We start from the raw sequence: 27062 nt of genomic DNA on the forward strand, positions 1-27062 counted from the left end.
CTTGTGAGTAATCTTTTATAAGTATTTGAATCTGTTGCAGAAAAAAAATTCAGTCAATACGCTGAGAATAATTTTGCAAATTTTTTCGAATCTCTTCTGTGGGACCACTGTATGAACCATGGAGAATACATAATTATCATGTGTAATGTATGGTATGAAAAAGCCCATTAGTACCTTGTTCAATAATAGCAAAGAATGTCATTTTGTTGTTGAAGTGTAGAAGGAATTCACTAAAGGGCGCTCCAATTTACATTAAAAAAGACAAATGATTGCTTTCCTCCATCCTAATTTAGGAACAGAATAGTTTTTTGATCTCTTCAAGGGTGGATCCAGGATTTTTTTCTGGGGGGGCACGAGGACCTTACAGGCGAATGGTCTTTTCAGATTTGAGATTTTAAAAATAAATTATTGTACGAAATATTCTCTTTAATTTTATATGAAATTCAATGATTGAAGCTCCGTAATAAACAAAACGAACGCAATGATAATTGTATTAAAAAACTTATACATTTCAGAGTGATATTAAGGTTTAAAAAGAAAATTAAATGTATAAATAAATCCTTTTATGTCAAAACTGAGTAAATATAACAAATAACTTGGCGTATACAGCTAGGAGGTCCTTGATTTAGATTTTCTTAAATTTGAAATCCCTCTCCTCTAAATATTATTTCAATTGTTTTATCATTTCCGGTTCAGGTGATTTGTGCAAGTTCTTGGAATTCTATTTTAGTGCTCATGTGTGTCAAAGGTTCTGAATCTTGTTAATAAATGTATATGTGTTTTTTCTTATTGATGGAGTCGTAAATGAAACATTTTTGTCGTCCTGACCTTCTTGCCTGAAAGCTGACTAATACTGCTTGAGTCAAATATTCATAAACAAGAGTTACGGCTGCAGGCATTAATTATTTCAACCGTGGTGTCACATTGGATTCGCTCAGTAAAGGTAAGAAAAATAATTATAGGTCGTATATTTTATTTTCTTTTATGGCCCGATATCGCGTGCCCGTGTAACTATAAAGGTTGACAGAAACCCTCTCCAATAGTGATGGATAATTCGAGTGCATTGTCTTGGCTTCGGATTATTTGTCTAACCAACTTTTACTTTCTCATATTATCAGTCAACCTCCACGATGATAGCCGAAAAGACTCAGTCTACCAGCAACAACCCTTTAGAGCAGTTCGTATTGCTCGCGAAGACAGCTAAAGGAGCCGCAGCAGTTGAATTAGTGAAACAAGTTTTGGAAGCCCCAGGAGTCCATGTTTTTGGTGAACTTCTTGATATGCCTAACGTGAAAGAGGTGAAAAATTATCAAGAAGGGTCTTATTATGCTGTAAGCCTTTTTTTACCCTACTAATGGTTTTTCAATTCTCTTTTAGTTGGAAAATGGTCCGCACGCAAAACATTTCAATACGCTGCACTTGTTTGCGTATGGAACGTACAAAGATTATCTCAAAAACCAAAGTAATTTACTGGAATTATCGCCTGCCCAGAAAAAGAAATTGCAGCACCTTACTATAGTCACACTTGCCACCAAAACTAAGGTAAGTGTCTGGGCTGGATATAATCGGACTGTTTCTTGCCCATGAGAAACCATTTTTTTTTGCTAGTTGCCATTTGCATCCACGGTATCTTAGCATTTTCATTGAGGAAATATACGTTACGGCGTCGGAAGCAACTGTAAATTCCGATAAATTCGGCTAAATGGAGACCAATATGCTCTCTGCACCTTCAAGAGGCAGTTCCTTTTATGGGACTCTTTCTTTCAGAGTTTCAATTCAACCCGATTGTTGTTTTGGATATTATAGGGAATAACTTCCCCTAGACGAAGATACATGTGTTTTGGTTAACACATTTGGGGTTTGTGGGCCATTCCATTAGCTTGGGTCACTTAGCTCAGCAAGGACATTTTTTAGGTATCTGCAGGGATTTGAAACTGGGACCATTTTGTCAGTGATCATATGCCCTATCCTCTAGGCTACCATGCTCCATCATTCATTCAAGCACCCAATAGATGCACTTCCATTTGAAGACATTGGAATTTAAAATAAAGTATGATTGAGCACTAAAATTAGAAATATATTAGCTATTTCTTAGTTACAACTTCTATTATCACTTCACTGGGCAGTTCCTTCAAGTATTCTACTATTCTCCTACCCTCCTCAAGCCTTCCTCACCTATCTTTCTTCTCCTCAAAACAACCAACTTTTAACTTGAATAAAGGTGCTGGGATAGCATATGACAAGGAAGCAAAAGGAACTTTGCTGATATAATCATCATAATTTGATCTCCTCCTCTTTTGATTGTCTCTTTGAACTTTCCTCTTCATTAGGACACATAATTAAATTTCTATTTTTTTTATCAACAGGGAAGTTATATTTTCTGCATTTTACCATTTCATTAGAAGGAATGCTATTTCTCCAGCAGATTGGAATGCATCCTGGTGTGAATCATGTTGAATTATTGTCTGCAATTGTGAAATGGAGTATCATGTAGATAAGAATAATGTAACGGCATTTTTTTCATTTCATTGGGAAACAGAGGCTGTATAACTATTAGCTCGATAATGGAGACATTTATCTAGTTGTACTTCTTCATGTTCACTTTAATCATTCAAGCAAAGTCTGAATAGACATTTAATAATGATAATTGGATTCAGGGAGAGATCTTGGGTTCCCCTCTAATTCAAGGTGTTTAATGACATCGACGTTTTGAAGGCATAATCTGCAATTGTCTTCAGGGTGAATAAAATGGTGATGACTGACTACACTGAAGGTGATGATGGACTGCACCTTTGAAATGTCAGTCAACCTTAAGACCCAGTGGAAAACCTAAAAACTCTTTCTGTAGCTACCTTGTTGTTAAAACCTGAGATCCTTCTTAAGGGGTTTTTTGGACTATCTTCTTAGCCCTTTCAAGGTGGTGAAGTTCTCACTGCTGCACTGGGCCCTGAGAGATTCTTCCATCCCCTCCGTACAGAGCATATTTGCAGGACATTCGTGAAGAAGGGTGTTGCGGATAATCGCACACTCTCAGCACTAACCTTTTTCGACCCTTCCTAGCACGGACTCCACATTATCTAGGACTCTGAGGGTAGTTGGGCTCTCTCCTTTCTGCGTTTATAACCCTACCAGTGGCATTGGTTCGCGGTCAATCATGCTTTGTTTATATGAATTAGCTATATGGATAATTTTGCATGCACGTAAATTGGAGACTTCCAATTAAATTCCTCATTTCATTCTGAGAATTTTCTCTACTCTTTACCGTCAGTATTAACGGATTTAATGCAGCAACAATTTCAATGTTGATGTTTGTACTGAAATCGAGATATAAGTTAATATTTATTGTAGAATCTCATTTAAAATTGTAAACACTGCTCAAAAGATGAATAATTCAATTCTTAGTTTATATTTTTTGAGAAAGGAACAAATATTTATTTTGCAAAATGACTGGATAAACAATTGTATGACCCTTACCACTAAGAGAGGTAATATAAGGTGGTGGGGTACGGGTATCTGCTCCCGGATTTCGAGGGTATGTCCTAAGCCCCGTAGTGTTGGGTCCCGAATCAAAGACATCGCACACCTGCAACCATCATAAAAGGGGGAGGAAAGAGAGCTAGGAAATGTGTATATTCGGCATTCGTTCACCTGCATCGGAAAATCTGTGACAAAAATATGCTGCTTTCGTTTCCCTGGTAAAAAAGTCCAGATGCATATTTACGTCTGTTGTAGGGAATAGGTTAGATAAAGGTTATTCAGACATTTACAGTCATCGCAAGAAAAAACCATTTGATCCAGGGTACACCTCTATTTCCATCACCTTTCTTATCCTTAACCTATGCACTACTACACCTGCCAATTGTTGGACTGAGAATCTACACTGGGGAGTGTCAGGCATAGAGGAATAGGTTATCCCTTTGGATGTTTCAGGCATTTTCAGCTTCATCACATTTCAGTTTCTGGGGGTGTCAGCATATGTGTTAAATAAAAGTGATTGTCTTAATAATCTAATTAATGTTCATGATATCATATTCTTGATTGGTGGCAACGTAATGTCCTCACCTGCCAACCCAACAGTTGCGGGTTCTGTTCCCACGTGGGTGGTTTCTTCCACCACTCAGGATATGAATGCATGCGTATGTCGAAGTTCATTTTAAGAGGGGACCTAATGGTCCAATATGCACATGGAATTAAGACGAAAGTATTGTTATTAGTTATGGTGCATTAGTCCAATGTGGAGTATGTATTTTTTAATTCTGTACTATTCATTTTCTCAGTGCATATTTGAAAGAAAGCAGTGGTAGAGTCTAAGACATTAGTGGAGGGTGCATGCACAAATTGGGGATTCGAACTAATTTTAGGAATGAAAGTGCAAAATCTGTATTCAACTCTAAGAAATTACTTCATTCTGTGGAGGTTTTGAGTTCCACTCCCCCACCTCCTGTGCCATCTGCAAAACTTCCAACATGAACTCCCCCTTACGAAAATCTGTAGAGTCTTCCTTTCTCAATAAAGATCTTTAAAAAAGAGGCAACTTTCTAAGGTGCATTCTGATTTTTGAGAATGTTCCTAAATATTTGATGGACCTAATGAGACATACATATGTTTAATACATTTTTTTTTTTCAATTAATGTTTCCTGTCTTATGATGACTCTGCATCCAATTGTCCCTGGATATCTCCTTAGTCCATCTATCATCATTACTTATTCATTGGTCTTTCCATGTGCAGTCATATTTTTCCACTGATAAATTTATTAGATTAGCATTTAATTCATCATTGTACACATCATCACCCTCTGGAATTTGTCATTTTGAAACATATTAATTTAAGTATACTGAGACTAGCCACGATGCTAACTTTACAGGAGTCTCATAAAATCACAAATTGTGCAAAAAATCCACATAGAAAAAATCATTTGCCCTGACCAGGATTCGAACCTAGATCTCCCGATTTCCAGTCGAGTGCTTAAGCCAATTAAGCTACCTAAGCATCATTCTTCCTTATTATTATATTATATACGCATATTAATATTTTTGTGGAAATTTATATCCTGGCTGTGTAAGGTCATCGAACATTAAAGCAAAGTAAATGGGAAATGAATGGATAATTTAGTTTTTTTTTAAATTGGTATAAGTTTAATATTGCTCAGTAGTAATTATTATATGCCTGCATATAAGCTTTGTAAGATTAAAGTGACTTAGTTTTATTCTTGATTTACTCATAATCGCTGAGAAATTTTTATTCCAGTGTATTCCATACTCTGTTCTTCTACAAGAACTGGATATGAAGAATGTGAGGGATTTAGAGGATCTCATCATTGAAGCTGTTTATGCAGGTAGATTAAATATTTTGAACTTAGTATTTCGCACTTTATTCTTTCAATGTTTCTGTGCTGAAATGTTGCATTGTTTATTTATATTTTAGATATTATTCATGGAAAACTCGATCAAAAAAATAGCCAATTAGAGGTTGACTACGCCATTGGTCGAGATATTAGGGCAGCAGAGATAGGAACAATTATATCAACACTTCAGGAATGGTGCAACTCATGTGAAACTGTTTTGTCGTGTGTGGAAACACAAATTAATAGGGCAAATGCAGAAAAGAACAGGCGTGTGAAGCACAAGGAAGCCATTGAACAAGAGGTAGGATATTTAAGTAGCAATTGTTGTCTTCTTTTTGAAACCGAGAAGTTAATACCTAAAGCATTTTTGATGAATTTTTAAAATTGTTTAATTCAAAAGCACATATGTACTTGTTATGAGAACATGTTTATGTCTCCTTAATAGTGTTTGGTTGAATATGTGTTTATCCTGCATGTAGATTTGATCATGAATTGCCATGAGTACAGTATGTACACACTTGCAATTAGTTGAACTTGTTACTTCAAAATTCTTTTGCATGGGATCATGTCCACTTACACATTTTGCTAGTCCATGATGCCATTTTTATCTTAGTGCATGATTATCTTGTTCTGTCTTGGGCACGTTGCCATGATATTCTATTTTAATATACATGGATTACATCCTTGCACTTGTAAGTCATTTTTTTACAAGATACTAAAAAAAATACTTTTTCCTTACCTAAAATGTTTTCATAAATTATCCTACTGTTATAAATTTTCTGTTCTTCTCATTTAGTTGGAGTAGTTTCTCAACAGAATTGAGATATCCATGCTCTGCATGTCAACTTTTATGACATTAAAATTCTGTGCCTTCTACTTATTTGTGTATAAATTGGTTAAACATTGTTTTTTTAGAAGTAATCTAATTATTTTTTTATAAAATTAATGTATGAATAACTTCATGATGCTGTCATTCATATGCTACCTCTTAATCTGTGAATGGTCCTTCCATACCAAATCAACTGCTCTATAGCACCCACTGACTGATTTTGATGAAACTTGGTAAATTTCTTTCCTTCCCCAAGGTTTGAAAAAAGCCCAAATATTCTTTTCCCTAGCTTCAATAGTTTTTCTGTTACAGCCTCTCAAACTTTAGAAGGCTTCTTTTTTCTTTTATCTAAGTCCACTGTTTAACTCATAAATTCTTCTTACCTCTGTGGGTGTATTTTCCTTCGAAAATGTTCTGCTAATACCTTAAGGGAGTGAGGATTATGGAAAAATTGTATGTGCCAGTTACTTTTATTTTTTGACCTATGAGACATTCTTAGAATAGGAAAGGACATGCCTTTAAGGTAATTATTGTCCTGAATTTACCAGCATTGATGGGCACCCTTTTGGTGGTATTGGGCTTTTCTTTACTTCTATAGGTTCAATTTGTGTGTATCCAAAAAATGTTGATAATACAAAGCATTAGAATTTTTCATTTGTCCAAAAAAAGTAATGGTCTAATGAGTATGTTTTCTATATTCTTACACCATTGTGGTAATTGCTGAAAATTTTCAAGGGAAACAATGCACAAGCAGGTGAGAAAGAATCTCTTGAGTAATAAATCCACCTTGAGAAGTGTGACCTGATATAGGAAGTAATTAAGAAGCCTCATAAAGTTTGAGAGGTTGTAACTGAAAAAATATTTAAGATAGGTAAAATAATATTTGGGCTTTTCTCTTATCTGGGTGAAGAAATGATGTGCTCCAAGTTGGTGGGTGCCAAAAAAATCATTTTTAGAGTTGATTAGGCATGGAATAACCCTTAACTTATTTATCTCTGTGTGTGTTTTCAGGTTGTTAATATAAAGAAGACACTTAAAACTCAAGCACAAGATACAGATGAAGCGATGGCTACGGACACAAGGGAGGCAGTAGCTCAGTGTGATAAAGGTAAAAAACAAATGAAGAGCAAAGGTCTCCGGGGGAGTGGAAAGTTTTGGCAAAAGTCCTGAGACTCTCACTTCTGTGATAGATAAGGCTGTGTGCACGTCACATTTGTGTTTGTATGATTCTGTTGAGGAGGAAGTCCATATGTACCTTATTCCTAAGACTTCTCTGGCTGGAAATGTTGTTTGGATTCAAAGAGTCTTTGTAATGTATGTTCTCCATTTCTATTAAACTGTGCAGTGAATGTTTTGAGAACCTCATTTCCCTAATTGTTCCTTGAACATCTTACAGCCTTTAAGCTAATACATTTTGTTGTTTTGTATGTTTGTGTTTTAACATTGAGGAACTTGTCTGTTTGCATCAGAAATCATCTTGATTGATGAGTTAACTTTTATTAGGTACGAATCATGCGAGTAATTTTTGGAAAAGTGTCTTATTCTTACCTATGGGAGATTGGGCGTAATAGGCATTTTGGTTTTTGTGATGAAACTTTTACGTAAATGATGTTTTTCAAAGATTTTTCCCGTAAGTTTTACATGAATGTTTAAATAGTGTCAATGCGTTTTAGGTGTAACTGTTTGCCCCTATGTTCTCTCAGTTGTTCCAAGGTTTACTTTTTTGTAAGATTTTGCAAAGGGTGTAAAAAATCGAAATTATTTAAGAATCAAAGACTTGTGTTAAAGATATGTTCTAGCCAAACAGTGGTTGGCCTGAAAGATTCTGGTATAGATCTCAGTTCATCAATTCAAGATTGTTTCATTATAGACTTTGTAGATAGCTGTAATTAAAATACTGTAGTTTCATGGAAGATTCTGAATACCCATGGCATATTCATGGACTCTCGTATTTAATTTCTCTGGAATTTGATACTTGTAATTTTCCTTTCTTATTTGGATTTTGACTTGTTCAAATTCTGATCCTGAATTTCAAAATGTGTTATGAGGTAACTTTCAAGAGGTGAATGATGGCTGATAGTTCCTAGAACTGAATTATTTATTAGGTGTTAGATCAGTGCATATGCATTCCGTGAATTGAAATCATACCTTGGCATAAGAACAATAAATATGCTAAAATTTATGAAGGCAATATTTTCTTCGGCTCCTTCACATCTTATGATAATTCAGGTAGAATAGTCAAAAGTAGTTATTTTAAAATAATGATATGTCTCCTAATTTTACTCTTGTATCCAATTCTCATCAGGGATGCCGACTTACAAGAAATATTGGGGGGGCCAAACTGGGGATCTTGCCTCGGGAAATTTTATAAGTAGTGAGTTTTAAGTTTTTTAAGCATTTTAGAAGAGTCATATGATTAACATTAGAACCCTGATATCTCGAATCTTGATATCTGGGCACTCTGGGGAAAATCAACAAGCCTGACACATTTTTTCCTCACGCCCATAATGAATTTTTGAGGGGGGTCGGGCCCCCTCAAGCCCCTTGGAGTCAGCGCCACTGATTCTCATGACCAACATAGCATCTTTGATATTCTCTGAGGGTAGAGAAGCTGTACAGGATAGATACCATCAATAGAACTACATGGCATAAAAATGTACTTGTGCTAGGCAAACCATTAAAAATATTTTAAACCCCGTAGGTCATGGAGAATCAAGATGAAATGATCATTTCTTACTCAACACTTACAAGAGCATTCTCCCCCAGTAAATATCTTTCAGGAATAACCTGTGTGTTAATTCCTCTATTCGTAAAGGTAATTTTAGGTTATTTCACTGTGTTCTGTGATGGCTTCTAAATTTTTGTTACAAATTTCTTCCCAGTGATTCGTTTCCACTGAGTTCCTGCGTGCCAACTTGTGTCAGAGATACCCCAAAAACTCTGGATCATGGTCAGCACCTTTGATTCCAAAGTATTGAATTATGGTATTTTCATCAGAATTCAATTTTTTCCTGTGAAATTACTTAATGAAGGCTCTGAATTTTTTCTAATTTTTTAGCAAGGTATGTATCTGTTGATGAAATTAATCAAGGTTTTCCCGAAGGATAATGGGTGACTTCCAACTCTTCTTAGACTTAATGAGAGTGAAAACTGAACAGTTTTCTATAGAAGTTTCAATCTAATGAAATCTAGGTCTATTCACTCATTATTTTCTTTTAATTATGTACTTAAGAAATCATAAAGTTGTGTACAAGTACATGAAAATAAGAGGGCAAATTAGAATATTTACAGTCAGTACAGTAATAGACAGCAGTTTGGGTGAAATGAGTTTTGGATCTCATCCTGGCTTTTGATTGCACTAATAAGGCTTTTATACTTAAGAATTGTCAGAACTATTCCCGCATTGTTCATTATGACATAATTTCATCATCATTTTAAAACTCATGGCATTCTCTTTTCCCTCCCTCTGATTGGCTGGGTGTGCAGCATCTAGTTATCCATGGTGGGCATCATGATGTGGTGTTAATAGAGGCCTCGGAGGGAATGAAGAGAAAGAAGTGGAAGGGTTTCCGATATTCCATAACCAATGGTGCCCTACCTTAAGTACATATAACATTTATGGTGCTGCACTTATCTCTTCCTAAGTGGACATGATGTTTTAATGCCTTTCCTTCAGTATCTTCATAATGCATATCATATATTTGAATGCATGAATGTTATTTGTGTTTTGGAAGAATTCTCCTAAGTCACTCTTATCCTAAGTCCTTATATCTCTTCGAAATCAGTTCTACTAAGTGCGTTGAAACTTGGGTCATTAAATTAATATGCATTGTGTGGAATGCACCTTAGTATTTGTATTTCATTTTACTTGAGAATGCAGTTTCACTAAGTTGCACCTGAATATGTTCAGTTCATTGCTTCATTCCGTGTATGGGAGGTTGCTGTGGACAGGAGTGTGTAAATGGAAGCCTATTATTTTCTTATTCATGAAGTAAATTAGTCTTGGAAGCATGCAGTGTTCTTTTTAGTAAAAAATAAAATTAGGATATTGCAAAAGACATGGCAAGGGTAGGGAATTCTCTTCGCATTCAGTGGAAAGCTGATGGCTAGTGTACATTACATATTTTTTTAACCCTTTCATGCCAGATGTCGGGTGGAGCCGATGTGCATTTTCATTTGCAGAACACCTGATGTCGGGTATAGCTGTTGCGGATTTTTCAATGCGGACGACCAGACATCGGCTCTGGCCGACGCAAGGCAAGGGAAGTGACCGCTGAGGTCGCAATTGTCCGATGCATTGAGGCCCGGCCTAAGACCCAGCTTAGCGAGTCCTTAGGGCCACTCCTAGGCAATAAAGCACAACCCGTAATAAAGTTTAAAATATCCTTATGCAACTCGTAGCACGAAAACGTTTTTTTAATGTAGGCGCCAGCAGGAAAGGGTCCTCATATAAATATACATTGCAAAAATAAATCTCTGGGTGACTTCCATAAAAGCATGTGGCATGTGTGTGATATCAAAGCAGAAATATTTAATCCTCATGTAAAGTGTTCTCTTTTATAGCTGAAAGCATCTTTGGCATTTCACTTCATAATTTTCTCCTAAGTCTTATATTCCTAATGAAGCCAATAATATGTTTCCAGTATTTATCACTTCAAGCCTGTTGAGGAAAATTTCCAATAGGTTTAAGTTTTCAACTACATGATACACATTTGTGTAATAAATTATAAAAATCAATACATCAGTATTTAATGTATTTGTCTTCATCTTTGTTGTTATCATAAATGTATATTTATGACTAGTGGAGAGGTCAACTGGTCGGAGATGAATTGTTAAAGAAGTGCTTTCTTCTCCATTTTGGTCCCCAACATGTTACTTGTTGAGAGAGATGGGAAAATTGGAAGATTTGAGTCAATTCATGAATTAAGAATTGACAATCTATTCTATTCCTTGAGACAATTGTTTAATTTTTAGTCTGATATTCAATCTACTGGATAAGGAGAAAGAGTTCATGAAAATTAGGCATTTTTCATTGAATTCTCTGAGGAAAATAACATTTTGATTATATGATGGAAATGAGAAGGATTTGATAAAAAATTACATTTGGATTAGATCAAATATTGTATTGCGACCACCACCACCAGTGTGGTCCTAGTACCACCAAGCATTTTCTGGTGAGAGTGCATCGTGTGTACCAGCCACTTTGACCGCAAGTTGTTGGAGCCAGGATATAACTGGTACTCTAGTATCAACCAGTATAGTTGCTATCCAAAAATTAAGGAATTAAACTCCATGGTAACGTGGTGTAGCAGGGCTGTTTCTTTAGGAGGCTATTGGGAGAGAATTTTCCTATTTACAATAGTGTTTGCTTGGAGCAAACTCAATGAACGAACTGCTTACGGAGTAAAGTAAAAAGACTGCTTTATGAGGTGCAAGGCTTCATGTACTCACACCTTGAAGTTTCTTGTCAATGACTAGGAATGACATTAAAATAATGGATTGAAAAATTGTTAAAATATGTGTGATTGCGTATTAATTTAGTGAGTTTCAGATTGTGAAAAATCTGCAGAAATGGTCTCAGTCAGTGTCTCATAAAGTGCTTCTGCATTGTTTCATTACATTATATAAATAGATAACGTGAAATTTCTTGCATAGAATAGAGTGACCAGCTATTATCAAAGAAAGGTTTCAAATCTCCAGGAATACATGAAATGCATATAAATTTTCATAATATTCAAATTTGAAATATTTTATTCGCATGTAATAATGTTGCATAATATTTGCATATTTTTAAGGGTCCGACATTTATCATCATCCAGTTTCACCTTATTAAGAATGGATTCTCACTGTGTGGGGTGAGGCAGCTGAGAAACCTCTTGTAATGCAGATACACATATTCAAACCTTAGGTATTTGAAAAGATCATTGCAAAATTTGGGCAGCTATTAGCTTTTACTATGTGCTTTCAATGATACTAATGGTCTGTTTTGCCCCACAATAACAGGCTCTGTTTTGCAAAAAAATTATGGTGAACCCTGACCGGATGAATGCAGCTTGTGATTTCCAAGGGCTGGGATAGTCAGTCTATGGTGGGATGAGAAAATTGGCCTATTTTTTCCCCTGGATTTCCTTATTTGCCACCTATGTGGTTTATGTCTGAGTGAAACACCATAAAGACATTAGGGGCCCAGCTAATGTGGTGATTCATTGCCAATTTGAAGTTACAGAAACAGATCTGGTTCTTGAACAGTTTTAAGAATGCCCTGTTTTCAGTATTGTACAATAGCAGAGAAGATTCAAGTCCTCCATTGTTAAAAGTTACAACAAAGAATTTAGCATGGCATGCATGCATTATTTTTGTAAGTGTTATCTGCATCAGGAAATCATTGTACCTGCATATTCACTTAGTTACCCAAAAGTATGTTTATTTAAATTTTATTTGATGATTGTGTTAATGCATCAAAGCTACGCCTTTGTGATAAATTTTACGAGTACCAACCTTATTTAAATCTCTGTGGTTTTTGTAGGAGATAATTTATGATTGGAAAAAAAATAAATTAAAAAATACCTAAAATTTGCATTTTACATATCTATAATTTGACCTATATGCCTAAATAAGCCCAAAATTCACCCCAGGATTGAATATATATGAAATTCTGTTGTTCTTTCCACTCAAATATTAAGGTGATAATTATTAGATTGAGTTTTCATTTAAATCTTTGACATTTTTTGAACTGTTGGCATTATTATTTTCTTTGCAGAGACATAAAATGGATTATCTAGATCCCTGCACTTGGTTTGAATAAAATATTACTCTCATGAGCAGATAAAAGCCGAAAATGATTGACATGCTGTCCATTATTCTCACATTGGCAGAATTCATTGAAGCAGAAACCAATGGAGATGCAGTTAAAGATTGCTATATATTTGTTTTCTCTACTTTCCTAGGCACCTTGATGACGTACAACACCTCTCCGCGATAATGCATTTGCTTAGGATAGTGGCTTTTAGACATCTCTAGTCATAACATGATTTTGATTGCTTATGGTAGGTTACTTTTTGAAAAAATCTATCCCTAATTTCCACTGATGCATAGCACAACTTCAAGTGATCAACACAGTCAGCAACTTTATCCGTGTCATTTTGTCTAAAAAATTATTCCATCCACTACATATTTCCATTGAATGAGAAGGGTCAATCTTCAGAAAAATCTATCTCCAAGTATTGTAATAGTGCTCCCAAGCACAACACCATGTAACCTACAACTTGAGGTCACAGCAATGCTGTTGGTGACTTTGAACATTTAATTTGATCTGAAAGTAAGGTAATGGCCACAATGTTTTAGGGATAACTTAAAACTTATAATATCAGTTTCAAGTTTTATTAAATAAATTTGTGGTAAAATTAAGTTTTTGAGGATTGTTCCTTGTTTCCCCAAGAAGTTTTCCTGTAATTACATTGGTATGAGCTCTGTCCCCCTAGACCCACATTATAACTGGATTTTACTTTATTAGAAAACATGACTCAGTAGGCAGTGGAATTTAATTACTTTGAATGCCAGAGTAATGATGCTTCAGCTATCATAAGTTAACTTTTAGTGGGGTCCTGCAGCCATGAACTCGTAATTAATTCATTTTTTACCTAAATCACCAAATGAAAAATATAAGACCTTTATTGTGATTAGAAGACAGCAGAGTTTTCTGTTTTTTATTTCTGCTTGAAAAATATCTATTGCTGCATATTTGATAAGTTTGAAAACAGATAGTCTTATACAAGAATTGCCATGAGAAAAAATTCCCCTGAACTGGGAATCGAACCACGGACCTTTGGGTTTCCAGGCCACTGCGCAGACCACTACGCTATCCAGGTTCTTTAATTCCCCCGGGGATTATACCGAGGCTCATGGTACTAGATATTAGGCCCTTACGGTCCATCAAGGATGGCAATGCGAGGGAGAAAGGACTACCAAGAAGCCACAACCGGTTGAGAGCAAAAAACCTGCGCTAAAGCCGTGCAAAGTGGTATGTGTAATATTTCTAAACCTGCCGCGTGAACGACTGTGAAATATACAAGAATTGCCATGAGAAAAAATTCCCTTGGACCGGGAATCGAACAGATACAGTCTTGCTTCATGAACTAAACAATAGGTAATAATTTTTTTTCCAATTATCACTCATCCTATCATAGTATTCATTACCATCTTTTTAATTTCTTTTGCAATGTGCCCCGTAAAAGAAATGCCTAATATTATAAAAATACTTTCATCGATTTCAGCATCAACCATTAATCAAAGAAAATCCTTAGAGATGTTAGTCCATAATATTGAAAATCAGAAGGAAAAATATTTGATAAAAAAATATGAAATATCATATAAATTACCAGCAGGGTTGGCATTGGAAGGGAAGGATATTACCCAGAGAAGTGAGGACCTTGAAATTCATGGCAGGATTTTTAGGTAAAGGAACAAAGCGGGTATGATGATGGTATACGTATGTAACAGCAAACAATGGAAAAAACGATTTCCACACATGAGCCGTGCACAGGATCAGTTTATACACAGGGCTCCCACTTTACCTAAATAATGAAATTAAACTTTTTTCCGGGTTTTCACGTTTTTTTTTCAAGTTTTCATGGTTTTTTTTTCAGGTTTTCACGATCTCAATGTCGTCAAATTCACGGTCCGTTAATAAGCCAACAATAAGACAATCACTGTATATATCAATCACGCTATCAAGCCGTATGTTAACTAAAAATTAATGTATGCGACACACACCGTGAATGTAAACGCAGCAATGAAAAGTGATATCTGTAATGACATCACCTATCGTTTGCAAAATTCAGGGATTCAATCTTTCTGAGATCGCGGAAAATATTTCATTAAAATTGTTTATAGAATGTAATACATCAAAAATACAATTTCCTATAGTTATAATGCACTTGGTTTGAAATATATAAAGACACAATAAATATCTCCTGAAACATGTCATTTTCACTTTCATTTTATTATTCACATAAACTCAAACGAGGTGAGTGCAGTCGATTGAGAGCTATAGCCATAAATTGAAAGCCTATTTGCCGTAGAAATGTTTCCTCGAGTAAAATTCTGATGGCAAACTCATATTACGAAGCATACAGCATGTGCCCTCATTTTGAGTGGGAACTTTTGAGTTACAAATCAGGTATTTTCGTAAAAAAGTTCCAGGTCTATTGGAAATGCAAGTTATTTCATTCGTCCTTTTTCGAATACAAGTCGATCCTAAGCTATCACTGAAATTGAAATGCTTAGACAAAATAACAGACTTCCGCCATTCAAATGTAAAATATCGGTCAATGTGTCATCATATAGTGCGGACCAATTACTACACTGAATATTCTTGTGCAGATAAATGCGTAGACTAAGAGTCTCCTCGCACCTGACCTTGAAACATGATCAACATATCGAATTTGATCAGTCAATTGCAGCATTAATATCAAGATTGAGATATTTTTCAGGTTTCATGGTGAAATTCACAGCTTTTTCCAGGTTTTTTCGCGGTAGACGAAATTCACGGCTTATTCACCGTTTTAAGGTTTTCACGGTTGAGTGAGAACCCTGATACACCACTCCACAATATTGATCATTATGTGTGTCTGTACCTGCGTTGACCAAAAACATCATGTGAACGCATGCCCCACCACAATGGTTATGATAGAATGGATTACCAAGTGGATAATAGTTAAGCATAGAATCCTTAGAGTTATGTTTTCCCTTACGGCATGTCAAGAGGTGAGCCTACCCGGTAGGATGTCCTACCGCAGAAGTTGTATGAATTATGTAACAAAAGGGGGGAAGTCCTACAATAAATTCACAGCCGACAATAGTTTTCAATTGAAGAATATTGTCGGCTGTGAAAGAAAGTTTTTACCTGGCTCAGGACAGGCAGGTTGGCAGCGCTGGTAAATGTACAGATTTTAGGAGGGAAGACCATGGGCATGGAAAATGTGTTAGAATTATTTATTGTATTCAAATTAGTGATGGGTCGGTTCGATTCCTCGATTCTCGACCAAGAACCGGAATCAAAAATGAGTACTTGCCAAGGTGAAAAATCGATTCAGATTCCAGTAGTACTTCAAACCACAAATTTATTTATTGACCCCGTTTCCAACAGTCATTTGAATTTTTGCACCACATAATTGTAATAACAAAACACATATCTTCTAGGGATGTGCGAGTACTCGAAAATTCGAGTAGTTGGTACTCGACTCGAGCGTTTCGAGTAGCATTACGAATGCCAAGTTACAGAGCTTTCGAGGCTAGTAGGTCCAGCAATCTGCCGACAGGAAGCACTATCATGAAACTCATGTAATAATACAGTTTTTAAAGCCGAGAAGTCATTCTAATGCCTTGGCCTGGTTGTTTCAGCTTGCTGAATACACTATAGTTGTCGACATGGGCGCCGTATACCTTTACGCCAGCCGCGACGGCCGATCGTCTTCTGACCCGGCGCACACTGGTTCGAAATCGGAAAAAGCTGGAATAAAGTCCAAAATGACCATTTTTTTTCACTGTACTTAAGGAAAAATAATTTTGCTTTTTAAAAGACTAAGCAGATACATATAATGAAAATGTCTCATATATTCTATGACTAATAATTAAATACATAGTTCACATTTTAAATCTTTCACAAATATGAGTAGGCCATCATTATTATCAACCAATAAGAAAAGGTTTGCTAATAAAATAATTAGTCAAAACAAATTAGGAAAGTAATCATTATTATCATCTATTAGGCATGTTTGAAATGAAATGTAAAAATAACAAATATTACTTAAGGAAGAGGACAAGGATAAATAAACATGACTGTAACTGCAAGGGTGGCTTTTACCGTATTAATTCTTAATTTTCCTTGAGATTCCATGATTATCCAAGCAAAACGAAACTTCCTAATTTTCAGGAATTTCCAGAGTGGCCCATCTGAAGGGGCAAAACTTCTTACTAAACCATTTTTTCTTTGATAAATGGTAAAAGGGTATGAGTTCAAATTGACTCAACCAAATGGCAAACATTTGTTAAGATGGGCTGGGGGTCAGTGTCTTTTGCTTTTTTTTTTTACTGCCCCATTTTCTTCTTCTCGGTGCATGAAAGACTTTGTTGTAATCTGAAAACAACAGAGGACAATATATTAATAAAGAATAACTTAAGAACATTTTGCATAAGGTTATATGACTTCCCGATAGAATTATGGACATTTTTTCCTGCTTCTTGAAAATGTCATTTAATGGTCTTCATACTGTTTTGCTCCACATTATTATTCTAACAGTTCCTGAGGAAAAAGCATTCACCCCTTTTGCTCAAAAACATAATTACATTATCTTGAGATAATGTGGGGGAAAACTACACTTCCTGTCTTCTTTGAGGTATTTATGTATGTAGAGAGTTGAGATTATGAGTCCCAATTGCAAAGCTATCCTTAATGCACTCTCGCCTGGATTTTCAGAAAAAAATAATGAGCATGGGGTAGGAATTATGGACCACAGGAATACATTTACATAATTTTTAGGTTTCGTGCAACATTTTGAGATGATAGAAACCTATCTTCAATTGCAAGTTACCCAAATAGATGCAGTTCAAGAGAAAGTCCACATATTCTATAAAATTATACAAACACATGAGAAAAACAGCACAGGTATTACCACATTATCCTAATATTTACTAATAATACCATGGTGGACACTTTACAACCTCCTCCAAAAGTTGACAGCCTTAAACGCTCTCAACAAGAAAATATTTAACACCATTAAATACCCATATAGATATTGCTGTGACCTAGAAGAGAAGTGCAGTCCAGAAACCCTTATGCTCACTAGTTTCCAATTATGTGCAGTATGTATGTGAATAAAAAAGTAAAGACTATCAAGTAAGAAATTCTTCTATCAGAAAAACTTGAAATGGACAGTTATTAAGGGAATCTGCTATAATTAGAAACAAAAAATTTTGGTTTGAATGCATTGCTAGTTTTCGTCAGAGGCTGCAAGCAAAAAAATCAGTTTGTTCCTGGACACCCACAGGAATTCCTGAGTTTTCCCACCAGACTAAAATTTCCAGAGTACATATTTGCAATTTCCCAGATGAGAGGCCACCAAGGAAAAGGCAATCATTCAAGAGATTGTAGTCAAATTTGATTTTTATGACTCAGTCTAGAGTAAAACTACTCATTGGTAAGAAAAGAGAAATATATATTATCATGCATAGGAAATGCTGACTTCTAGGCTGGTTAAAGAAATTAATACTTAAGAGAGTATATTACAAAAAATTGATTCTCAAAATTTGTAGAATCAAGATTGAAATGATGAATACTAATAAGAGTTACTTGATATAAGACGACACATAGTATAAAGTATGTATAGGAGCATCAGATGATGTTAAGTCAAGATTATTTACACAAAAACTAGAGGAAAACTGGAAGCTACTAGCCTCAAAAAGATATAATTATCATTAAATAAAGTGCATAACTTTTGATAGAAGAAAATAATAGATTTCAGGTGCCACATTTTGCTATGCATTGAAAGATGAAAAAGAAAAAAAATATGCATTAAAGTAAAAATTTCCTCTGATCCTTCCCAGGGATAACAGTACTGCAATTTCATGATGAAAAATTTTTATTAATGAAGACTGCCAGAGTACGGACATAACTCCCTGAAACACATTTATTTATATGAAACCTCACATTAAAATATTTAAAGTTCTACAGTTAACTACTTCCTTGTCATCACATAACAATAAATACCTTATTATCCACAATCACATAAGCTAACTTTAAATCAAGAGATTCTAGCCAATTGCAGCCCGAATCTTAAGTTGCAAATATATTTTGTTGAAAATATTAATTACAAATATGTATTGGCAACACTGGTAGTTGAATTTGAATGTTATAGCTCATATAACTATAGCCTGGGGTAATGCGGTCAGACTCATTTAATAATGCTGCTGTATGTACTAATGCCAATAACTCACCACTAGGAGTAAAGGTCCCAGGCACCCTCTCTAATTTTTCATGGAGAGGAGTGACTATTGAAAAATCAATAGGAACCCACAGATTTGAAAGAACTTGAGGCTGAGTAGCAGTTGTATCCACATCATACTGAGCATGAAGGTCATAAACACCACCTCTGGAAAGTAATATATAAAGCTTGATTAATTTTGTGCTTTTTTCCCTGAATGATGTAAAAACGTAACACACCAAAGTCCCTATTTAAGCCATTCGTACGTCCACTAATTATCTATTAATATTTGAGGAATACACACTTTGATCCAGAGTTGGGCTTGAAAGATGAGAATAGAGCTCATCCTAGACTAAGCCACAGACAAGTGAATTTCATAAGAATATAGCTCCTTTGTCAAGGTTACCACACATCATGTGACATCCGATTAACACATTCAGCGATGAGCACATCAATAGGGTAGTTCCATTTGCCAAAGAAAACGAAAGGCATTGATTGCAATTCGTAACCCACCAACAGTGCATTCATAATCTACAAACTATTTGATTTTAGAAATCGCAGCTTAGATGAATGTTAATGGCCAATTTTAACCTCATTTGAAAAAGGCCAGACTGGTGCCCATGCAATGCCACTCCACGTGACGCCACAGGATCTAGATGCTATTCAAGTAGTCAGGAGTTTTACATCCTCTGAGATTACCAATGTATGTGTGAGGCACAGAGCTCAGGGAAACATCTCTTAACAATCACCTATTAAAATTGTCTATGGTCGGAAAGTTTCCTACGTTTGACAGGGCATTAATAATGTTGACATTTGTAATTTTCAGTTGTGTTTTGTCTCTGTTGGTTGGTTACCAAGATTGTTTATTGATCTGTATTTGTTAACAATCCTTATGTGTGTGAAGTTAAAATACGGTACTACTAAAACTTTTAAAATATGAAGAGTTATTGCATTTAATTCATTTACAACTACCAGTGCTTTCCAATAAAATACCAACAGAGGTTATGGGCCCAGCACTGGTAAATTATAAGAAGTAAGTGAAGTCTTCATAATGTCGTCTGACGCATCCGGTATATCGTCTCACATTAAGCCGTTGTGTGGGCGTGAAGGATATCCAACTTGGAAATTTAAGCTGAAGGCGTATTTAATAGATCAAAACTTGTGGCATGCTGTTGATGGATACCCAAATGATGATCATACTGATGCTGCTTCAAAGTCCAGGAAGGATGAGCGTGCCCTAGCTAAGATTTGTTTGTGCGTGGACGATTCCGCTATCATACATGTAAGAAGATGCAAAACAGCTGCTGAAGCATGGAAAGTTCTTGCCGATGCATATGAAGATAAGGGTTTTGCCCGGAGACTTAACCTTCAAAAGACTTTGTACCGGTTATCCCTCGGAGATTATACGTCCATTGAAGAGTACCTAACTGCCGTAATGGATACCGCTCAGAAGCTTGCTGATATTGGGAAGGAGATTCCTGATGAGGATTTAGTTGCTATTTTGCTTGGAGGTCTTCCTTCACATTACGACCCCCTAGTAATGGCACTCGAGAATTCAGGAGTTGAAGTAACGGTGAACATGGTGAAAACTAAACTCTTAAATGAAATGTCCAAAAATGATGGTGCAACTGAGACTGCATTTGCATCCAATGCGTCTCGAACTATTCCGAAGAAAAAGAAGTTCCCGAAACGCAACAACTCTCAAGATGGTATCGTCTGCTATGGATGCAACCAACCCGGCCATAAAAAACCAGACTGTCCAAACAAGACCAAGAAAACGGCACAGACATCGAGTTCAACCCACAAGCAGCTACACAAGAAACAATACACTTTATTCTCGGATTTAGGTGTTGGTGGTTGTGCTCAAAGCAATAAAAATGATTGGTTTGTGGATTCCGGGGCAACTGCCCATATGACTCCTCATAAAGATATTCTGTTCAATGTTAAAAGTAACTCTGGTTTGGAGATTGTGTGTGCTGATAAACGTAAGTTGCAGAGTGACAGTATAGGTGATGTCATGATTCACAAAAGTAATAACAACAACAGTATTAGTAGTATTTCTGAAGTTGTTCATGTGCCTAATCTTGCTACAAATCTTATATCTGTGTCAAAATGTGTTTCAAAAGGTTTTATTGTAGTATTTACGAAAGAAGGTGCTAAATTTTTTCATGATAATGATTGTAGTATTTCAGGGAATGTTTTAATGACTGCTCTTCCCAGTAACGGGTTATATAAGATAGAGTCACAGGTATCAGAAAAGTCCCTGGCTGCTACAACTAACCCTTCTCAGCAAACTCTTTGGCATTGGAGGTTGGGACATCTCTGCCGCTATGGTATGAATCTACTGAGAAATGGATTAGCTGATGGAGTTGATTACGCCCCTGAGGAAAATAGAACTGTATGTACTGCATGTCTAGAAGGGAAACAGAGTCGAGAACCTTTTCTTAAAATCAAAAGTAAAAGGGCGACTAAATGCCTAGAGTTGATTCATTCTGACCTCTGTGGACCATTCAGTGTAAAATCATTAGAAGGAAATAAGTATTTACTTGTATTTATAGACGATTACTCTAGAATGATATTTACCTATTTCATTAAAACAAAAGATCAAGTTAGAGTAAAGTTTCAAGAGTTTAAAAACCTCATGGAAAAGCAAACTGGCCAGAAAATTAAAATTTTACGATCAGATAATGGTTCTGAGTATGTTAATAGGGAATTCTCAGATTATCTTAAGTCAGAAGGAATTATTCACCAGACTTCCATACCCCGTACTCCTCAGCAAAATGGTGTTGCTGAAAGGGGAAACAGAAGCATTGTGGAGAAGGCTCGTTCCATGTTGCATAGTGCCAGACTACCTAAGTCATTTTGGGAAGAAGCTGTGAGAACTGCTACGTATCTCAAGAATAAATCACCTCATAGATCCGTTACAGGAATGACTCCAGAAGAAAAATGGACAGGTGAGCGTCCCAACTTGACACACTTAAGAGTATTTGGCTGCCGAGCTTTTGTACATATTCCAAAGGAGGAACGCAAGAAGTGGGATAGCAAAAGCAAGGAACATATATTTGTAGGATATAGTGAGAATAAGAAAGCTTACAAATTTAGGGATCTTTCTAATTATATGAAGGTAGTCCATGCTAGAGATGTTGTGTTTTTAGAAAATAATTTTTCCGGTGAGAGCAGTACTGATGCTCTAATTCCTTTGGATTCTTACAATGAAAATGCAGATTCAACAAAAGATGAAGCTGCGGCTGCTGTTAAAATTCTTTTGGATTCTCCTTGTGAAAATGCAGACTCAACAGAAGATAAAGCTGGGACTAATGTTCAAGAAACTGCTAAGAGTCCTAGATATCCTCAAAGGGTACGTAACAAGAAACAATTTCCTGATCATGTTGTTTTACAAGCAAAAAATTTCTTTGACAAAGAACCTACCACATTTGAAGAGGCTATGCAAAGTGAAGACAAAGAGCATTGGATGAAAGCAATGATGGAGGAATTAGAGTGTCTTAGAAAAAATGAAACTTGGAAGCTAGTGCGAGTTGCAAATAAAAGTGTAATACCATGTAAATGGGTTTACAAATTGAAAAGAGACAATGGTGGTAAGATCATCAAGTACAAAGCTCGTTTAGTTGCTAAAGGTTTTGCTCAAACTCATGGTATAGACTTTGAAGAAACTTTTTCTCCGGTAGTCAGAGGTTCAACTATCCGTTTGCTGTTGGCTATGGCAGCAGAACTGAATCTTGATGTTGAACATCTGGATGTCGAAACTGCTTTTTTGAATGCCACTTTAGATGAAACCATCTATATGACACAACCAGAAGGTTTCATAGCTGTAGGTGAAGAGAAGAAGGTTTGTCTATTACAGAAGTCTATTTATGGACTCAAGCAGGCTAGTCGTGCTTGGAACAAAACAGTTCACAAGTTATTGTATGAGATAGGGTATATTAAATCAAAACATGAACCCTGTGTCTACTTTAAACATATTGGAACTAAAATAGTTATTATTACATTATATGTTGATGATTTCTTTATATTCTCCAATGATGAGAAAGAAAAGAAGAAATTGAAGGAAGAATTGAAGAAGAGATTTGTCATTAAGGATCTTGGCAAGATCAAACATGCCCTGGGAATGAATTTTACAAGAGATGAGAAGAGGGGAGTATTCAAGATAGACCAGAAACAATACATTAAAGATGCTTTAAAGAGTTTTGGCATGGAAGATTGTAAGATTGTTTCGACCCCAGTTGACGTTAGTCAAATGAAAGAGAAGGGTAAGGATATCATAGATGTCCCGTACCAGTCATTAATTGGAACTCTCATGTATCTCTCCGTCAACACGCGGCCAGATATTTCCTTCATTACTAGCTATCTCTCCCAGTTTAATAAGAAGCATACAGATATACACTGGAAGATGGCCAAGCGGGTACTTCGTTATCTAAAAGGTACTATGGAAATGGGACTCACATACAAATGCACTGGGAAGCCTATTTTTGGTTTTTCTGATGCAGATTTTGCAAATGATCTAAATGATAGGCATTCATACTCTGGATATGTTTTCACTTGTGCAGGTGGACCAGTCTCCTGGAGTAGTAGAAAACAAAAATGTGTTGCCCAATCGTCTTGTGAGGCAGAATATATTGCTCTTTCCGAGGCTACTAGAGAGGCTATTCATCTAAAACATCTTATTTCCGAATTATTTCAGGAACAAGAAATTATTACTATTTTTGAGGACAATCAGAGCGCTCTCAAGTTAGCAGAAAATCCTGTTTTCCATGATAGAATGAAGCATGTAGATGTGAAATACCATTTTGTTAGAGAACAAGTAGAAAACGGTAATATAAACGTAGATTTTCTCTCCACTGAGGAAATGACAGCTGACATACTTACCAAGGGCTTAAATCGTATAAAACATGAAAAATGTATGAGAGGTTTAGGCATGGTTTAAAAAATAATTAAAAAAAAAAAAATTTGTAATTCATTTGATGGAAATGCTAAAGAGCTGTTTCAGCACATCTTCAATTACGGGGGGGTGTTGACATTTGTAATTTTCAGTTGTGTTTTGTCTCTGTTGGTTGGTTACCAAGATTGTTTATTGATCTGTATTTGTTAACAATCCTTATGTGTGTGAAGTTAAAATACGGTACTACTAAAACTTTTAAAATATGAAGAGTTATTGCATTTAATTCATTTACAACTACCAGTGCTTTCCAATAAAATACCAACAAATAATCCTTATTTAAGACAAGTGCTACCTGCTAGCAGGGTACTCTACGCTACCACCATGCTCGGCAGCAAGAAGCCTGCATTGTAGCGGCGTTCATAGCCTTGCACCCAGGTGACCTCACACAGTAGCAGCCAGACATCACACGGGCTTTTACCATCATTCATACTTAGCCTTCGCGTTTTCGCATGCTTGAAAATTTCCACTTATCATTTAATCGCAAAAAATAGATATTGTCATTTAAAAATCTACAAGCGTGAAATACGTACTCCAGGAGTAATAATCTTTCCATTTAGGCAATAAAAAAATTAGGAAACCACTCTATTGATGTGATCTGCAAGTCAGGCCGGGAGCCCACTCTCCGCCTCTGCAAATAACTAATATCCACTCTTGAGTCTTCCGACCATTAGTACGGCCTTCAGGAAGCATCCCTCTTTCAAACCGTGTCTGCCATTCATAAATAGCAGTATCCGAACAGAAGTTATTGTGCAGAAACCTCCCTCTATTTTTGTCCATATTTTGCACTCCACGTAAGTATATATCATTATTTTTTATCAATATTTTTGAATGAGATAATCATAATATAGTAGTTTATATGTATCATTTTATCTTTTTAATTTTTTTCACACAAATTAAGTTAAATACATATTTTTTAAACCATAACTTTGCATTGTATATTAACTGTTTTTAATGCATACCTTGTCTAATAATTGTTTATTTTATATGTAAAATGTTAAGAGCTATAAAGAGGGAGATACCGATTCTCCCCATAGGCTCTCGATACTCGGTTCCAAGGATAAACTCTTATTTTCTGAATTAATGGCAAATTTAAATGAGCAACCACAAGAAATGAATGAAAATAATTTCAGTAAAGATTTAAATAAGCAGGGAACCTCTGTAAAAAAATTTAATATGTCTCCATGACTTTATTTGCCAAGCAAAAAAGTTTAAACAACACGTTGTTATAAAATATGTAACACAAGAATACATGATCGACCAATACGTCACATTACATCAATCAGGCACTGGTTCTTTCTCCAGGTTTTGATTTTAAAAATTCAACATTTATACCCTATCTCGGTCTAATCTATTATTTTTTCGGCAGAAATATTGCCTGCAGTACTGAACAGAGGTTCACTGAAAACAGTAATGGTCATTGTTGATTTTGAAGGTCTGCGCGATACATGCTTGGAGCACAGTTTACATACTGAATAGCATCACGATCAATAGGGAAACTCCCCCAACATCTGATGACATCATCCATTAATTTGTTGTAACTTTTGAATCAGTTCAAAATATATTGTATTCTGCGATGTGGCCTAAATTGTTACTTTAAAGGACAACTTATTCGCATGCTTCACTGCCACAGTTCTTATAAGCCCAAAAATAAACTGCTCAACATGCCGGTACAGTGACACCATGGATAAACTGAGCAGCCGTGAGCTAACATATAACTGTTATGCAGTGTTGCATTCGGCAGGATAACAACACTTTTCGATGCCTTGCATGGGTTTATCTACTGACGAACAAGTCCTCAGAACGTATCTAGCTCGTATGCCAAAGACTTACTGTATATGTACATGATTCAATCGTAAGACCACTTTCACACGATACGATTTTCCTCTGGATGCTGTTCACGGCACACCGCATTGCAGAGAGTCGTCTCATCTGAAAGCCGCCTGAATTTCATGTTAATGGCGGCTGGCGTAAAGTCGCTCCTTCAGAAAGCGGTCTTAATATAACATCGAGTGTATTTCACGCCTTAGACAGCCCATCGCCAGTGCTGTGCCATCAACGGCACGATTTGACTCCTTTGAAGACGTCCATAGAGACCAATGGAATAATTACGTTGAAAGAACGGTGCCATGCCGTGGATGGCGGCAGGCAAAAAGGTAGCTCATTTGAAAGCTACAGAAATGTTGGCGAGAGCGACAAACTGACAAACCCTTAAATGCACATGTTAGCCAGAAACTCTCAAAACTTTTTTTCACTTTTTGGCCTTGAATACCCTGCAGACCATTTCCACTTTGGGCAACGAATTCAAATCCTCACCACCGTCCTGAGCCGGTTCCAAAGTACTGACTTTATGCGATTGGTTCTCGATACCGGTTCCACAGGCGAAGAACCAGCAGTACCGAGAACCGGGTGCCGGAACCGACCCAACTCTAATTTCTACAAAAAAATTCTCTCATCTCAGATTTATATATGATGCGAATATTAAGTAAAGATTATCAAGTAAGAAATTATTCTATCAGAAAAACTATCAAAATGGACAGTCATTAAGGGAATATGGTAGAATTAGAAACAAAAATTATGGTTTGGGTGTGTTGCAAGAGAAAATTAGGGAAAGAAAAAATTCTCCGTAGCACCTGGAGAGGGTGGCAGTAAATTTTCATTCCAACTATGTGTAAATACTATATTTTTCACTTTAACTAGTCGCTTGCCTACATATTGATGGTTATACACGGAAAGGTGACAAAAAAGTTAATAACTGTAGAAGTAGATGTTGCATCAAAAGAATTATGCGTAATGAAGATTTTATATGCATGTCTGCTTACGAAAAATTTGCAAACTTAAGTGTTATTTTTACCATGACCTCAGGTTGTGATCTGACTTTTGATGTTGTAAATTAATCAGTAGCCATAATACGAGGCGTGTTTTTAAAGTAAGTACCGTTTTGACATAAAAA

General features: G+C 36.0%; 2 protein-coding genes across 7 annotated transcripts in view; one reads left to right on the top strand and one right to left on the bottom strand.

Annotated features, from left to right (window-relative positions):
• The first annotated feature begins 809 nt into the window (after window positions 1-809).
• On the top strand, window positions 810-12752 carry LOC124158720 (COP9 signalosome complex subunit 7a). Of its 6 annotated transcripts, XR_006864861.1 has the most exons (9): window positions 811-943; window positions 1119-1298; window positions 1378-1542; window positions 5250-5337; window positions 5427-5647; window positions 7187-7283; window positions 9058-9237; window positions 9662-9778; window positions 11971-12084. XR_006864861.1 is itself a non-coding variant. In XM_046533975.1 (7 exons), exons 2-7 carry the CDS (start codon window positions 1131-1133, stop codon window positions 12006-12008), a joined length of 777 nt encoding a protein of 258 aa, XP_046389931.1. In that variant the 5' UTR covers window positions 810-943; window positions 1119-1130; the 3' UTR covers window positions 12009-12084. The 6 variants fall into 6 exon arrangements, 2 of the variants coding, with proteins under 2 accessions (XP_046389931.1, XP_046389929.1); XR_006864859.1 differs by lacking the exons at window positions 9058-9237; window positions 9662-9778 and adding an exon at window positions 12179-12752 and having other exon boundaries at window positions 810-943; window positions 11971-12083; XR_006864860.1 differs by lacking the exon at window positions 9058-9237 and having other exon boundaries at window positions 810-943.
• A 4436-nt stretch (window positions 12753-17188) lies between these two features.
• LOC124158721 overlaps window positions 17189-27062 on the bottom strand; it is a 43627-nt gene continuing 33753 nt past the window's right edge. The window contains exons 11-12 of the mRNA XM_046533976.1: window positions 19169-19323; window positions 17189-17312 (exon numbers count right to left, since the gene is read on the bottom strand). Of these exons, the coding sequence (XP_046389932.1) occupies window positions 17224-17312; window positions 19169-19323 (244 nt within the window). The 3' untranslated portion in view covers window positions 17189-17223. The remainder of the gene's footprint in view (window positions 17313-19168; window positions 19324-27062) is intronic.

This window comes from Ischnura elegans, chromosome 5 (genome assembly GCF_921293095.1).
Source record: "Ischnura elegans chromosome 5, ioIscEleg1.1, whole genome shotgun sequence".
Taxonomy (NCBI): Eukaryota; Metazoa; Arthropoda; class Insecta; order Odonata; family Coenagrionidae; genus Ischnura; species Ischnura elegans.